The sequence below is a fragment of the Mastomys coucha genome, unplaced genomic scaffold, assembly GCF_008632895.1.
Source record: "Mastomys coucha isolate ucsf_1 unplaced genomic scaffold, UCSF_Mcou_1 pScaffold3, whole genome shotgun sequence".
NCBI lineage: Eukaryota > Metazoa > Chordata > Mammalia > Rodentia > Muridae > Mastomys > Mastomys coucha.
The window spans coordinates 43670528-43686208 of NW_022196909.1; the positions used below are offsets into that span (position 1 = coordinate 43670528).

Sequence of the window (15681 nt, forward strand, 5' to 3'; positions counted from 1 at the left end):
TTAAGGACAGGCAGGACTACATAGTAGAGAGATCTTGTCTCAACAACAACAATAAATAAATAAATAAATAAATAAATAAATAAATAAATCAAACAAACATGCAAGAGTGTAGGAGGGTCCCAGAAAAAAAAAGTGATCGCAGCCTTACAAGCACACAGGGGCACCCCAAAATTCTGGTAATTCATATATAGCAAGCTTCTCAAAGCATCCCCCTGCCGAACACTCTCACCAAGTACTTGCCTTCCAGGATTGTGGCTAACATTAAGTGCGGCAATACTTTCATGCAGCTTGTATAGACTAAGGGGGGCGTTCAGCTATGCCCACCTTCCCTCCTCCTCTCTGCCCACCCCACGGACCCAGGAGCTATGGATGCACTCCATGAAATCCAGGCTACAACCTCTCAAGGTCAGTGCCACTGTGGCAAAACAGATGCGCTTCTGCCCCCAGGGAACGCACACAGCCAGCACGGGCACACATACAGGCGTGCACGCTATCCATAAACATTGATATTTACGAGCACCCACCCCTATGCACACACAAATGTTTGTAGGCCTGTGTTCACATAGCCTACACATTTTAAGGAGTGCATCAGACATCGGGACACGAATAAACACACCACACACACACACACACACACACACACACACACACACTGTAAGATGCTCAGGATCCCAGTCACAGGCAGACACAAAAGTCCACCTGCTTTAAGATCTGTGACAACCCCGCTGAGCAGCAAACCGAGCACAGGTCACCATATAGATGACTTCCATTTCTCTGTGCACAGCTCTCCTCCCCACCCTCCCTTCCCCCTCCCCGACTTTTATCCACAGCAGCGGTTGTGTACATGTGCCTGCCTAAGTCTACTGAATCAACTCAGTCCTGCTCCTGTCAGCCTTCTACTGGCAAGAGGTGGAGGCAGGGCACAGTAGGGCACCAGTGGGGACCGGGTCCCACCCACAGCGCTGTCACGGGTCTTAGATTAAGGACATCTACGCTTCCGGGGACCTGGGATCCAGGAACAAGTTCAAGTCAGCGAAGCAAAGACATAGAAGTTACATCAGACTCTTACGTGTGGGTATCCATTGCCTGTCTGTGCCCCCACCCCCACCCCTGCTCCATCCATGCTCTCTTGGTGGTTATTAGCCGGCTGAGTTCCATCTGCCCCGCCCCCTCAACAGCCCTGAAACTGTGAACTGGAGTCCCCCAGTAATAAGACTGAAGCCCAGAGCAGTGGGCAACTTGGCCTTGTGCCAGCAAGAGGAAGGTGGGACTGAATGAGGCCACTGCTCCTCAAACAGGAATTATTCTTGTCTTCTTGGTGTCGCGGTGACATTCAAGGCACACGTTTGAGTCACAGCGTGGGCACCAAAGAGCTTTAAGTGATGATGGAGAGGGCCCCTTTCCAGGGTGGGGTCGTGACCTTACCTAAGAGGGGTGACCAAGCAGGACTATTCATCGCTTACCTCACCCCATCCTACTCGTCATCCTCCCGCCCCTGCATGTGTCCTCCCCAACATCCCCCCCCCCATTCCTCCCTCCCAGCAGGCCAGTGGCCCACCTTTGTGCGTCAGCCCCAGCACTGCTGAGGCAGCTTGGGTGATAAGCCCTCGGGGAGGAGGGGAACCGGCAGCCACTCTGGGCCCGGAACTGGGTAGAAGGCGCCCCCTGTCGGCCGTGTGAAATCCAGCCGCAACCTCGGTGTTACTGGGAGCCAGTTTCCAGCCCTCGGGGACTACAGATTTCCCAATCTCCAGCCAGCCAGGGTGGTTCTGTTGGAAGGGTGGGTAGAAAGTGAAGTTTGTTCCCTCCACACCCTATTCCTGGGCGGGTTATCCTGGTTGCTGCCTAAGCTTCGTGTCCTGGGCTGTCTGAGAATAAGATGCTCATTCATCTTCAAGCTCTGGTATCGATGGGTAGGTAGTTCTATTGGCAGGAGCCAACAGCGTCCTGAGATAAGAGCTTCCTATTGTGTGCTCCGAACCTTTTTTTAGAAGGCGGCCAGCTGCTCATCCAGAATCCACAGCCTAACCCTAACCCTAACCCCTAACCCTTGGGATTGCACACACCCCAGCATAGCATCCTGGCTGAGCTATTGTGAAGCTCCAGCTAGACACTTTGGCCAGCAGGTGCCCACTCAGCCCAGCTGACTCACCCCTGCTCCGCCAGGCCAGGCTATAACTGAAGCATCCATAGCCTGAATAGTGAGACGGTTTCTAAGGCTTCTAGCCTACCTCATAGGCCAACTGGAAGCCCTGAAACTCCACCTGTCACCTGCTCCAGAGATAGGACAGAATGCCCTGTGCCCTGAAAGTCATGTAGCCTCTGCAAGAATATTAACACCAAAAAAAGAGCATTTGTGTTGAGTTTTTAAGCACTGAAATGCAGTCTTCTTCGTGCTTCTGTAACTTTGATTTTTTTTTTTTAAGATTTATATTTATGTATTTTATGTATGTGAGCATTCTGTCTTCAGGCACACCAGGAGCAGCAATCAGCTTCCATTACAGATGGCCGTGAGCCACCATGTGGTTGTCAGGAATTGAATTCAGGACCTCTAGAAGAGTAGTCGGTGCTCTTAACTGCCGAGCCATCTCTCCAGCCCCTCTATCACTCACTGTTAGATGCAAAGTAAATGCTGTCTCTTTGAGGTGAAATGCAGACTGTGCTCATGCCAAGCTTCTTCCCACGTCTGGGGTCTTCCTACTGCCAGTGACCTTGTGATCTGCTCAAGGTTAGGACACGCCCTCAAGTCCCATGCTTGCTGATGGTGGGGGGAGGGGGATCCTGGAGACCTGATGACGTCAGGAAAAAGAGCAGCTTCTCTTGGACAGTAGCCACCCAGTAGAGTTGGCTCTGGCCCTGGGCACCATCACGACAGCCCTTCCTGTGGCCCTCGCCCTCCTCATCTGCAAAATGGAGCAACAGTTCCCGTTCCCAGTCGGAGTTCCATTCCCAGCAGGCATCAGAGCCACCTGCAGACACCATGCATCCTCCTACAGTTTGGGGAGCCCTCCTGACTTCGGAGGCTAGTGTCACCAATACCAGGCTGGCTTCGAGGGCCACCGTGGCAGGTCCCTGAGAAGGCCAGCCGTGAGTGAATCACTTTGGGTGTCCTTCGTTAAAACCAGCCAGCAAACTTCTGTCACTAACCCCAGTTTTGCCCAATTATCACATACCTGATTCCTGAGCCACACGGGAGGGTGGAGACCTAGTTCTCCCCTGCGGGGGCTTTGAGGGGAACATGTCCTCAAGCAGGCCCTCTAAGAACAAGGAACAAACCCTCCAGCCTTCCACTCGCTACCTCCTCACTTCTGACCCCCTCCCTGCCCCCACACATGTCCTCAGGACTGTTTCCTCTAAGCTACCGAGACCACCCCTATGAGATGAGCGTGTGCTTGCACTAATGCAAACTCAAGAGTGAATAGCGGGGGCTGGAGAGATGGCTCAGTGGTTAAGAGCACTGACTGCTCTTCCAAAGGTCCTGAGTTCAATTCCCAGCAACCACATGGTGACTCACAACCATCCGTAATGAAATTTGATGCACTCTTCTGGTGTGTCTGAAGACAGCTACAGTGAACTTACATATAATCAATAAATAAATCTTTAAAAAAAAAAAAAAGAGTGAATAGCGGCCGGGCAGTGGCACATGCCTTTAATCCCAGAACTTGTGAGGCAGAGACAGGCAGATCTCTTGAGTTTGAGGCCAGCCTGGTCTACAGAGTGAGTTCCAGGACAGCCAGGGCTACGCAGAGAAACTCTGTCTCAGATAAAAAAGAAAATAAATAAATAAATAAATAAGTAAATAAAATAAAATAAAAGAGTCAATAGCAGGTAAGATCTGCTGAGGAACCCAAAGCCTCCTCTGATGGGTGGAGAATTTAAACAAGGGACGCCCTCCGGCTTCATCTGAGAGACCCAGGAGGAATGGGCTCCAGACCACAACCAAATGGGGGGGAGAACCCCATCTGCAGCTTCAAGAGCTCCTCAGTAAACCTAATTGTTCAACTAGAGCCAAAAGCTGCCAAGCCAGGGGTGGAGGTTGTGGGGGACAAGATTATGACAGGAAGGAGCATGCGCGTCTGGGCACGATGCTCTTACGCAGGGTCACTGGTGGGCGGCGAGCTCATACGCCCCGGACTGCTCGCTCCTTATTTGTTTGTTTATCCTACAGTGTTGTGGCATCCCGACTCGGTGCCGGGCTGTTGGAGGGTGGCAGAAAATTAGGCAAACCTGGTCCTGGCCTGGTAGGAATGCTGCTTTCCCCTAGGAGAGGGTGGGCAAGGAAAACTGCCTCTGCACACAACCATAAGACCCTCAGAGCTGTGAAGACAGCCTTACTGGGAGGAGAGCCGCTCCACATAGGGGGGTCTTCCAGCAAAGGGAGAGGAAAGGAAAGGGGCCTGCCTTTACAGAGGCCTGAGTAAGGTGGACTGGCAGAGCACGTGGCTAGCTGGGGACAGGGAAGATGGAACCCAATGTCATTAGCCCTGGAGATCCATGCACAGTCAGGTAGAGCCATGGAGCTGCTGGACGTGGAAAACTTGATCCTACTCATGCTTGGAGAAGGGAACAAAACGACTTCATTACTGGCAACTGGGAGCCTCGAAGGGGAGATCTTGCAGGTGACAGGGTGGTTGTGTTCAGCCCTGCATTCCACTGGTAAAGGAACAGAGCCTACGTGGCAGGTTCCAAAGTCCCCAGCGTGATGAGGTATTAAGGGGCAACTGTAGACTTCCACAGTAGGCCTACCGCTGTCTCAGAGGTCACAAGCAGGCTCCCCAAGTCAGGGCCAGTCCCAGGCTGCAGGCATGAAACCTCAAACCAAACGCCTGGGCAGCCAACCTATGACTTGACCCCATAAGGACGACACAGGCTCCTGCATCCCCACAGAGACCAGCTGCCTCCTCGTCCTTACTGCCAGTGCCCTCCTGCTGCAGGCCCCGCCTCTCCTCCCAAAAAGCCAACGGCACAGAATGATCCCCATGCCACAGCCCCTAGAAGAGACAGAGTCCTGGGGATCTCCTCAAGGAACTGCTGGCCAAGAGGCCTGTTGCCACCCATGAGGTACCAACTCTGTGACAAAAGACCACGGTGGCAGCCAGCCAGGCAGGATCGTGGGAGAGACGATGGAAGCCCTAATGTCTGTCTTCCCCCTAGACCCAAGAGTCACCCAACAGCCACCTCATAATAAAGACTTCCTGTGATGGTTTGTCTATGCTCAGCCCAGGGAGTGGCACTATTAGGTGGTGTGGCCCTATTGGAGTGGGTGTGTCACTATGGGCATGGACTTTAAGACCCTCATCCTGGAAGCCAGTATTCTGCTAGAAGCCTTCAGAAAAAGACTTTGAATTCTCAGCCCCTCCTGCACCATGTCTGACTGGATGTTTCTATGTTCCCACCTTGATGACAATGGACTGAACCTCCGAACCTATAAGCCAGTCCCAATCAAATGTTGTTTTTATAAGACTTGCCTTGGGAGCTAGGCAGTGGTGGCGCACTCCTTTAGTCCCAGCACTTGAGAGGCAGAGGCAGGAGGATTTCTGAGTTCGAGGCCAGCCTGGTCTACAGAGTCAGTTCCAGGACAGCCAGGGCTACACAGAGAAACCCTGTCTAGGAAAAAAAAAAAAAAAAAAAAAGACTTGCCTTGGTCATGGTGTCTGTTCACAGCAGTAAAACCCTAAGACACTCCCCCAAGGTGGCCCTAGGTGATACGTGTTACTACAGTAACATAGAGTCCCAGGAGCTGTCTACAGCATCTTTAGCCACCCTCACCAGTTGTGAAGAACATCCTACAGTTCAGGAGACCCAAATGACTCACAGAAAGAGCAAGCCCAGAGCAAAGCAAACACAGCCATGGGGCTTGGTGTAAGTTTTTCAGTAGCCTTCAGCTCTGCCTCGGGGCTAAGCCTGCAATGCTTTCTTGGTGTCGAGAAGGGCCAGTGTCCGTCCCTCTGTCTGACCTGGATGGTTTTTGTCAACTTCACATAATCTAGAGTCACCTGGGAAGACAGAATCTGCTAAGAAAGTGCCTCCACCAAACTGCCTGTGGGCAAGACTGAAGGCTGTTCCTTGGTTACTGACTGATATGAGGACGCAGTCCATTGTGGGTGCAACTACTCTGGGCTGGCAGTGCCGGACTGCGCAAGAAAGCAGGCTGAGCAATCCATAGGGAGTAAGCCAGCAGGTAACATTCCTCCATGGTCTCTGGTTCAGTTTCTGCCACCGGGTTCTGGCATGAACTTCCCTTCATTGAGGGCTGCAACTGTAATCTGGAATAAACCTTCTCTTCCACCTTGGCCGTGGCGTTTGTCGCAGCAATAGAAGCCTAACCAGGACATTCTCCCACCTAGGGCTTTGTCCAGTCTGGCTTAAGAGTTATGACAGGAACAGGGGCTGTGTGGCTGTGGTGTCTATACATCATCTGCTCTGGCTCCTCCCAAGGACCGTAACTGCCACCCTACGGGGAAGAAAAGGCTCCGAGCAGGCAGGGGCTGCAGCGGCCTGGGTCAGCTTCTGCTTCCACACCCGTCCTTCCTCCCTCGCCACAGAACAACAGGGGATCAGGGGATGTTTCCTCCATTCATTGCCACCTGCAGAACACCAAGGACACCCATCCTTACCCTGCATGAAAAGGTGGGAGCCTGCGACCTTGCTTTACCTTTTTTGGTCAAGCCAAGCCTCCAGCCACACCCTCAGGTTTCCCTGCCTCCCAAGATCCTTTGGGGTCTAATTACAAGCCTCCTTGGCCTGACTAGGTTTCCCGCTGACTGCCAAGAAGCCCTAATGGAGAAGGCTGAGTTTTGGTAAGAGTACACGTTCCTGCCTTCCTACCTTCCTGCCTTTCTGCCTGCCTTCCTTCCTTTCCACCAGGTAGCGCAGGCTAGTCTCCAGTTCTCTATGTAGCTGAGGATAGCCTTGATTTCTGATCTTCCTAACTTCCTCCCAATAGATTACAGGCATGTGCCAGTAGCCTAGGTACATGAGATGCTAAGGATAAAACCCAGAGCCTCGTGTGTGCTAGGAAAGTCCTGGTGCCAATCAACATCAGCCCCTCCCACTTCCCCTTACCTTCGGCCCCCCACATATCTTCCTGTGAAGATGTACCCAAAAACCATGCACCCTATAGAGGTTTCCAAAGACCCCCCGCTCCAACCCACCCCTTCAGCCCCTGCCTCCCCTTCCAGCGCTCAGGGCCAGCCAAAGCCACTCTTGGCGTTATGACAGGAATGTGAAAGAGTGACAGGGGCCCTGAGTACTATTTGAGGTCATGTTCTCTTCCTGGAAAGACGGGAGGCCTGATCCCCTGACGGCAGAGTCCCTGTCCCCTGGGAAGTTCTCTTACATTCTTGGGTTCCTGGAACAAGTGTCAGGGTCAGAAAGAAGGTGGCGGTACCCACCAGGCTGGGTCAGAAGTTGCCTTGAGCCTGTTAATAGGTGACTCATGGAATGGACGCTAAACTTGGGTCATCTGTGGGTGTGAATCGCCATAGAAACATCTAGAACAGAAACACAGGCTTTCGTCCGTCGGAGTGCAGCTCAACCCTTGGGAGTCATGAGTGGGTGGCCCCTTGCTGACGGCCTCAAGCGGACGTGTCCACAGTCAGCTCTGCAAAGGATACTGAGGGTGGGAAACAGGCTGGACTGCTTTCGTGGTTTGTTGATTTTTAAGGGAATCACGAGCCATTTGTTTCAATTTACTGAACAAGTCTTGAAATTTTCTCAAAATAAAGGAACTAGGGACGAAAAGGGGCCTTGGTGGTTAAGAGCATTCACTGTGCTTCCAGAAACCAAAAAAAAAAAAAAACCTCAAAGAATAATATAATACAATGATAGTAAGTTGGTTTTGGTTTTGGTTTTGGTTTGGTTTGGTTTGGTTTTTTGAGACAGGGTTTCTCTGTGTAGCCCTGACTGTTCTGGAACTCACTCTGTAGACCAGGCTGGCCTCGAACTCAGAAATCTACCTGCCTCTGCCTCCCAAGTGCTGGGATTAAAGGCATGAGCCACCACAGCCCGTTTCTTCATTATTAATGTGTGTTGATATCTATCTTCAGACAGCTGAGGCTTCCTGGGGAGGATGGACACATAGTGTATATGAAACAGCTCCAAAGACAAACTCGGGGGCATCAAGGTTTGGTGGGTGGTCTTCTGTTCTCAGAAAGATATGACTTACTTCTCAAGTCCAGGCTCAAACGTGTAACTTTATATGGAAACGAGTCTTCACCAAAAAGACTGAGTTAAAGATAGAATCATGAGGCTGGAGAGCTGGCTCAGCGGTTAAGCGCACTGACTACTCTTCCAAAGATCCTGAGTTCAAATCCCAGCAACCACAGGGTGACTCACAACCATCTGTAATGAGACCTGATGCCCTCTTCTGGTGTGTCTGAAGACAGCAACAGTGTACTCATTAAACAAACAAACAAATAAATAAATAAACAAACAAACAAATAAATAAATAAATAAATCTTTAAAGGGGGGGCGGAGTCACTTGATCTTGAGAAGAACTGGGAGTAGGGACCGATGGGAAGAACCATTGTAGCAGAGATGGAAGTTCAAGGGCAGAGTGTAGCACAGGCTGGGCCATGCTTCTTGATCCCAGAGTCGAAGAGTCAACTTCAGAGGAAGCTTGAAGTGTCCGAATGTTAACATTGGACTTTGCTTCTCTCAGTTCTTTTCCGTTTCACACCACTGACTTGTGGTCATTTGTTACAGTAGCATGGGGCTTGCAAGGACCACTGATGGGCGGGGCTTACTGAAACCCAGCCCACAGCAGCCACACAGAGCACTGATGGACGGGTCTCGCTGAAACCCAGCCCACAGCAGCCACACAGAACACTGATTGGGCGAGGCTTGCTGAAACCCAGCCCATAGCAGCCACGCAGAGCACTGATTGGGCGAGGTTTGCTGAAACCCAGCCCACAGCAGACACAGATGAACAGGTCCGTAAAGCAAGCAAGAAACTCAGAGCAGACAGCCAGGTTCACACTCCAGAGTCCATGTATTTAATTAACTCAGTTTTACTTCACAAAATAGGCAAGGGCTCAGCAGCTACCTGGTGGGGGCTCCTGAGTGGGCCCACACGAGGAACACCAGCACTGTCCCATAGGCTCCAATCCACCCAGCAGCCAACACCACCACCATTTGTTGATGATGGTCACTGAGCATGCTCTCTGCCTCGACACAACCATAAGGACCCGGCACCAGGGTTTTAGCATGGACTCTCCATGTCCCTACAAGCTGGAAGTGGAACCTGGGGTGTCCTGTCTTCTCACCTGATCCTCCAGGTCTGATGTACCCCTTTGCAACAGTGTCCCTGTCCCCCTCAGCCCTCTGTTAGCAGTCTGCAATGCCAGCCAGCAAGATTTGGAAAGTTGGGTTCTGCCGGGTGGTGGTGGCATACGCCTTTAATTCCAGCACTTGGGAGGCAGAGGCACGTAGATTTCTGAGTTCGAGGCCAGCCTGGTCTACAGAGTGAGTTCCAGGACACCCAGGACTATACAGTGAAACCCTGTCTCGAAAAACAACAACAACCAAAAAATCAAAAAACAAAAAACAAACAAAAAACAAAAAAAAGAAGAAGAAAGAAAGTTGGGTTCTGACCCAGACAGCCTTTTAAATGAAGTTCTTGCTCATGCTAAGGGCGTGATGTGGGGGTCACAGTTCAGATGCAGAATAGAGGAGTCCCCTCTCCTGACTCCGCACAGCTCCTCTTTCCCAGTGACCTTCAGATGCCCTTGAACCTAAGGTAGAGGTTTTTCCTCCGTGGGAAAACAAAAACAAAATCTGCGTGATTATCTGCATCAAGTTCAAGTACAAATCTGGTACAGAAGGGAACTAACAAAAGACAGGCACGTAACAGAAGCCAAAGCATGACCGTGTGTGCATGTGTGTATATGTCATGTGTTTGTGGTGTGTATGTGTTTATGATGTGCTTGTGGTATGCACGTGTGGCATGTGTTTGTGTGTATGTACATGTATGTGTGTGTGGTGTGTGTTTGTGGTTTGTGGTATATGTGTGTATCTGTGTGTGTAGTATGTATGTTTGTGGTTTGTGTGTGGCATGTGTTTGTGTGTATGTGCATGTATGTGTGTTTGTAGTGTGTGTATGTGTGGTATGTTTGTGGTGTGTATATGCATGTATATGTGTGGTGTATGTTTGTGGTGTGTTTGTGGTATATGTGTGTATGTGTGTGTATATTTGTGGTGTGTGTATGTATATGTGTGTGTGGTGTGTTTGTGACATATATGTGTGCGGGCTGTTTGTGGTATGTGCATGTATGTGTGTGTGCGTGGCGCGTGGTATGTGTTTGTAGTGTATGTGTTTGTCCATGTGTGTCTGCGTGTGCAAACCCTGTCTGGAAAAAACAAAGGCAGTGGTCCTCAACCTTCCTAATGCTTCCCCTGCATACCTGTGACCTGACGACTGCCTGTGTGCCTGCATGTTTTCCTTCCAGTTCAGTCCTCATGACAGCCTGCACACACGGGCTTGTGCTCTGCCTGCCTCTCAGTAAACTCAGTCCTCAGCCAGGAATCTTGGAAGAAATTCCATGTCCTTGGGGCTCGAAGCCTCTCAGCTAACAACAGTCGCCCCCATCCCCCTGCCGTGAGAGGGAGGAACAGAGGCTAAGGGACCTCCTAACAGCTGCAGCCTGGGGCCTCGCTGGGTCTCCAGCCTGAATGGGGCTCCCCTCTCAAGCTTCCTCAAGTGAGAGGTGGAGAGGGGGTTAGGGAGGAGATGGAGGTTAGGGATGGGGAGTTCTACCCTGCAGAGAAGGCTGGGATCCTGGGGTAGCCTCCAACACTTCCTTCATGCCTTTCCTTCTAAGCTGGGACTGTCCCACATGGGACCATAGGTCCCTGAGCCCGTTGTTCTCGTTGGCGACAGCAAACAGACCCAGGCGGACAGAACCTACGATCTCCACACGTGTGTTAGCTGAGGCTGCCTCTTAGGCCCTTCTCTCCCAGCCTCCCAGCCCCCACATGGGACTCTGCAGCGTGGCCGGAAGGAAGGAAGGAAGCGGTCCGGGCTGCCTCTGCTAGAGGCCTCCCAGGAAGGAGCTCTAACCCCGGGGGCCCAGCCGGCTCTCAAACAGCTCGCTCGCGTCATTGGACGCTGGAGCCGCAGCAGCGGAGAGAGCAGGCCAACAGGGTGCTGGCCTTGTTAAGGCGACCTCCCCTTCGAATGACTGTTCCAACAAGCTCATTATGAAGAAACTGGCCCCCACAGGGCCTTTGTGTGTCTCCAACTCAGGCTCTCTGCTGGTCCAAACTCCTGGGGCCGGGGGGGAATGAGAGGCGGGGGGGGGGGGGGGGGGGGGGGGGGCATCTCCTCCAATTCCTTATCACACAGGCAGTGGTCCCCAGAACCAGGCCCCGGATGTTTATCGCGGCTTTTTCCCTGTCTCCTAGTGAAGGTGACCCTTCAGGCTGGTGTTCTTGAGTCGGTGCCCGTCAAGGTCTTTTCTTTGAGGCAATTCCTCTGCTGCCACCTGGTGGTCAGATTGTGCGGCACCATGTTAAACTAACAGAAGACTATCTAACAGGATCAACATCTATCTGCCTTCCTCAGAGACCCCGTCCTGCTGATTTCCTGAGACTATAATAATCTTCTACCTGGGGATCCAGAGTGCTGGCTTTAAGGCAGTGGTCCTCGCCGGGCAGTGGTGGCACATGTCTTTAATCCCAGCACTTGGGAGGCAGAAGCAGGCGGTTTTCTGAGTTCGAGGCCAGCCTGGTCTACAGAGTGAGTTCCAGGACAGCCAAGGCTGCACAGGGAAACACTGTCTCAAAAAAAAAGAAAAGAAAGAAAGAAAGAAAGAGAGAAAGAAAGAGAAGGAAGAAAGAAAGAAAGAAAGAAGGAAAGGAAGGAAGGAAGGAAGGAAGGAAGGAAGAAAGAGCCAGGCGTTGGTGGTGCACGCCTTTAATCCCAGAACTTGGGAGGCAGAGGCAGACGGATTTCTGAGTTCGAGGCCAGCCTGGTCTACAGAGTGAGTACCAGGACAGCCAGGGCTACACAGAGAAACCCTGTCTCGAAAAAAAAAAAGAAAAAGAAAAAGAAAAAAGAAAAAAGAAAGAAAGAAATCAAGCTAGTTGGAGCTTAGCGATTAAGAGCACTAGCTGCTCTTCCAGAGGTCCTGAGTTCAATTCCCAGCAACCACATGGTGGCTCACAACCATATGTAATGGGATCCGGTGTCCTCTTCTGGTGTGTCTAAAGAAAGACATCAACAGTGTATGCGTATACATAAAATAAATAAAAAAAGAAAGAAAGAAAGAAAGAAAGAAAGAAAGAAAGAAAGAAAGAAAGAAGGAAAGAAAGAAAGCTAGTTAAACGTGAGCCTTGGAGCAAGTCAGCAAATATCATCTGCCATGATTTCTGTTTCAAGTCCCTGCGGGATTTCCTACTCTGACTCCCTCAATGGTGGACCAAGACCTGGAAGTGTAAACTGAATAAACCCTTCCCTCCCTTAAGTTGCTTTTAGCCAGAGGGTTTTCCTATATCAGCAGAGAGAGACCTAGAACCGTGAGGATGGCCGCACTGATGATGTTCTTGGCGATGAGTGGTGATGGCAATGACATCATCAGGTTGTTAGGTCCCAAATCTGGGACAAATGGCTAACTGGGGTGCCTATTAATACATCGAAATGAACACTGTCCTCCAACCTCCCCCAGCATCACCAGTACCTAAGGCATCATCCTACCTGGCGTGCCCTGTCCTGTACACCGGGCTCTCCGGCCCAATGGTTCAGGAGTTCTTTCCACAGCCTGTGGGCCGAGCAAAGACGAAGCCCCGCGTCTGGGCAACCTCTGACAGCTAATCAGACCTCAAGAGGGCCCTAGACACAGCTGTGCCTAAGGTGTTACGGCTGGGTCATTGTAGCCTCCTACTAGGACAGCATCTAACAGACCCCACGATGACCCCAAAGTGGTTGGGTCACCTGTCATGATTCCATAGGACCTGTGAAAGAAGCCCAAGTAGATCTTGAGATGTCCAGGCCTTGTCATTTGCTGTCCCAGGGCTCACTGTGTTCCTTGCTAAATAGGGGTTCCTCCTTGACAAATAGGACAGCACTGATTGTTAGCACTTTGTCTAAGCTCCGCCCCACAGTTACCTGGCAACAGCCAGGTGTGCCTGACTATAAAAGAAGCTGCTTGCCCCTCCTCTCTTGCTCTTGCTCTTGCCTTCTGGTTCCCACTGTCTCCCCATTCCCTTCCCCGTCTCTCTCCATGTGCTCATGGCCTGTCTCTATTCCTCTACTTCTCTACTCTCTCTCCCTTTGTGCCTTTCTCTGCCTCTACTACCCTCTTAACTCCCCTCCCCATGCCCTGAATAAACTCTATTCCATACTATACCATCGTGTGGCTGGTCCCTCAGGGGGAAGGGTTGCCTCAGCATTGGCCCGCGGAAGCATCCCCATTCCCCATACCTGACTATACCTCCACCAAACATATCCTCTCTCTCTTTATCTTTTTATAAACACATCATTGATCCCCAGAGCTGCCTTAGGATGGCCATCTGCTCTGTACCTGCACAGGGTCTTGTGACCTTGGTAGCTGTGGTGATGTGAAGTCACCTGGAATCCTGGGTAGGGAGGGCAATGGGAGATATAGACTTCAGGCAGCCCTGGAAGGAGTGGGCAACCAGACCCCGGGACTAGATTTTCCTGTTCTAAGAAGGGGAGGCTCTTGGGGATGCCCCTCCCCACAAGATCCCTGAGCATCTTAGAGAGGAGGCAGCCCCAGCTGTAGCCTTTAAGGATGATTAAGAGGCACAGAGGATGAGAGAGTGGTATGGGGAAGAAATGGAGGGAGGGAGGAAGGGTGTGAGAGACGAAGGAGAGAGGGGAAGCCCTGTTCTCCTCTTCTTATAGTGACACAGTCAGGTTGGGTCAGGGGTCACTTGATGACTTTGTCGCACCCAGTCACTCCATAAAGATCCTGTCCCCAAAGACAGTTTCATTCTGAGGACCAGGTCTGATAACCTTGGATGCTCACGTTACGGCCCACCCAAACAAACAACTATGAAGGACATAAAAGGCTTGGACATCCAAGGGCAGCTCAGCCTCCTGCCTGCAGCCATACCACACAAGACCCCACATTAAGGGATACTCCAGGTCATCAGACTGAAGGCTGGTCCAAGATAGAGATTCCCCAACACCAACCCCAAAATGTGAGAGCCATTTCTGCCGTGGGAGACTCTGCACCGTATGCAAATGGATTAAATAGTGGAATAGCCTGTGGGTATCCTGTGGCGAGGTATGGAGTGGGCATGACTAAGGGGGGGGTGATCTTCTTAGAGGAAAGCCATTCTATACAGATTCAACAGGTTGGAGTGGTGTGTGCTCTGGCCCATGTGTGTACAGCGTGCAGTGTCGAATGTGGCGTGTCTGATGGGTTCTGCATGTGTGATATAGGTCCACCACATGGGTGCTGTTCAGTGTGTGTGGTGTGTTGTATGTTTGGGATGAGTGGCATGTGTGTATATGGACGTGTGTGTGACGTATGGTATGCACTGTGGTGTGTGTCACACATATGATGGGCCGCGTGTGCGTGGTGGCCTCTCCAGGGTGCTGAGCCATCTGCCGAGCCTGGCTGTACCAGCTGGGCCTGTGTGGCCATACCATCACCCCTAAGAACCTGCTGCCTGCCGCCTCACCCTCGTGGAAGACTGGGATCCTCCAGACAAGCCCCGCCCACCACCACCCCTGGGATCTGAATAGGCTGCCGTGGATATGTAGACATGAGCTTCAGGTCCCCTGCCTACTCTGGTGGGGAAAGAGACTGAGAGGAAGGCACCTTCAGCATCCGTTAGGACACAGCACTGCTAGCTGTGGAGAAGACCGTGGGCTTAGGAGGCAGGATGGGATACCAGAAACCTCTCAGGGCAGGCAGGAAATGCCTCCTGCAACCCTCCCAGGTGTCCCACCCCTGCCCCAAAGGGAGACAGCATGACGCCAGACTGAAATTGCTTCTGTCACCTGCTCTTTATTGTCTGCCAGGGGCTCCATTCTCATGGGTGACCAGGGTCCCCCCCAGGAGCAATACTACATAGTAGAGAAAGTCACAGGAAGAGGGTATGAGAGAAGCGGGCTGTCTTGGAGCCCAGCACGCGTGCCTGCAGTAAGTATGGGCAAAAGAGGGGACTGTCATCCAGGGGCTCGGCTGAGGGCTCTTGGAGGTGGTGAGCCACCGTTCACTCCGCCCTTTGGAGCAGAGCTCAGATGCCTCTTTCCAAGAGGACAGGAAACCTCAAGAGTTCAATACCATCATTCCCTCCAACCAGCTGGTGTTGAGCCTGAGTCACCCTGAACCCGCAGCAATCTCGGGCCAAGACCCCAAGCTCTCTAAAGCCACTCTCTCAGACCCTCATCCCTCTGAGAAAGTGGAAAGGAAACAGAAAGAAAAGAAGGCGGGAAGGCAGACTCTTGCTGTGGTCCCTGGGCTGGATGGATCAGGGGCCTCAGGGGACAACCAAGGCGAGGCCTGCTCAGGACGAGGGTGCCGAGCTGGGCTTCTCCTCCCGAGACACAGGAATGGCCCTCTCGCTGTGGCCAGCATCCAAACCGGATTGGACCTTGGGGCCAGAGAAGGTCAGCATGCCATCCGCAGACAGGGAGCAGGAGAGGGCGGACTGGTCCACATTGGAAGGCAGACGGTAGCGACGGTGAAATTCACGGGAAATGTAGCC

The 15681-nt window shown here is 51.9% G+C and overlaps 1 protein-coding gene and 1 long non-coding RNA gene across 3 annotated transcripts in view; both read right to left on the minus strand.

The window, feature by feature from the left end:
- Positions 1 to 11351: 11351 nt before the first annotated feature.
- LOC116075469 lies at positions 11352 to 12984 on the minus strand. The gene is made up of 2 exons (XR_004112556.1): positions 12695 to 12984; positions 11352 to 11483 (listed from the first exon to the last, which is right to left on the minus strand). It is a non-coding gene; the product is annotated as an uncharacterized LOC116075469 (long non-coding RNA).
- Positions 12985 to 15480: 2496 nt separating this feature from the next.
- Cryaa (crystallin alpha A) overlaps positions 15481 to 15681 on the minus strand; it is a 3201-nt gene continuing 3000 nt past the window's right edge. For both annotated transcript variants that reach the window (XM_031347562.1, XM_031347561.1), the window contains exon 4: positions 15481 to 15681. This exon is cut by the window's right edge and continues 9 nt beyond it. In XM_031347562.1, coding sequence (XP_031203422.1) covers positions 15481 to 15681 — 201 coding nt within the window.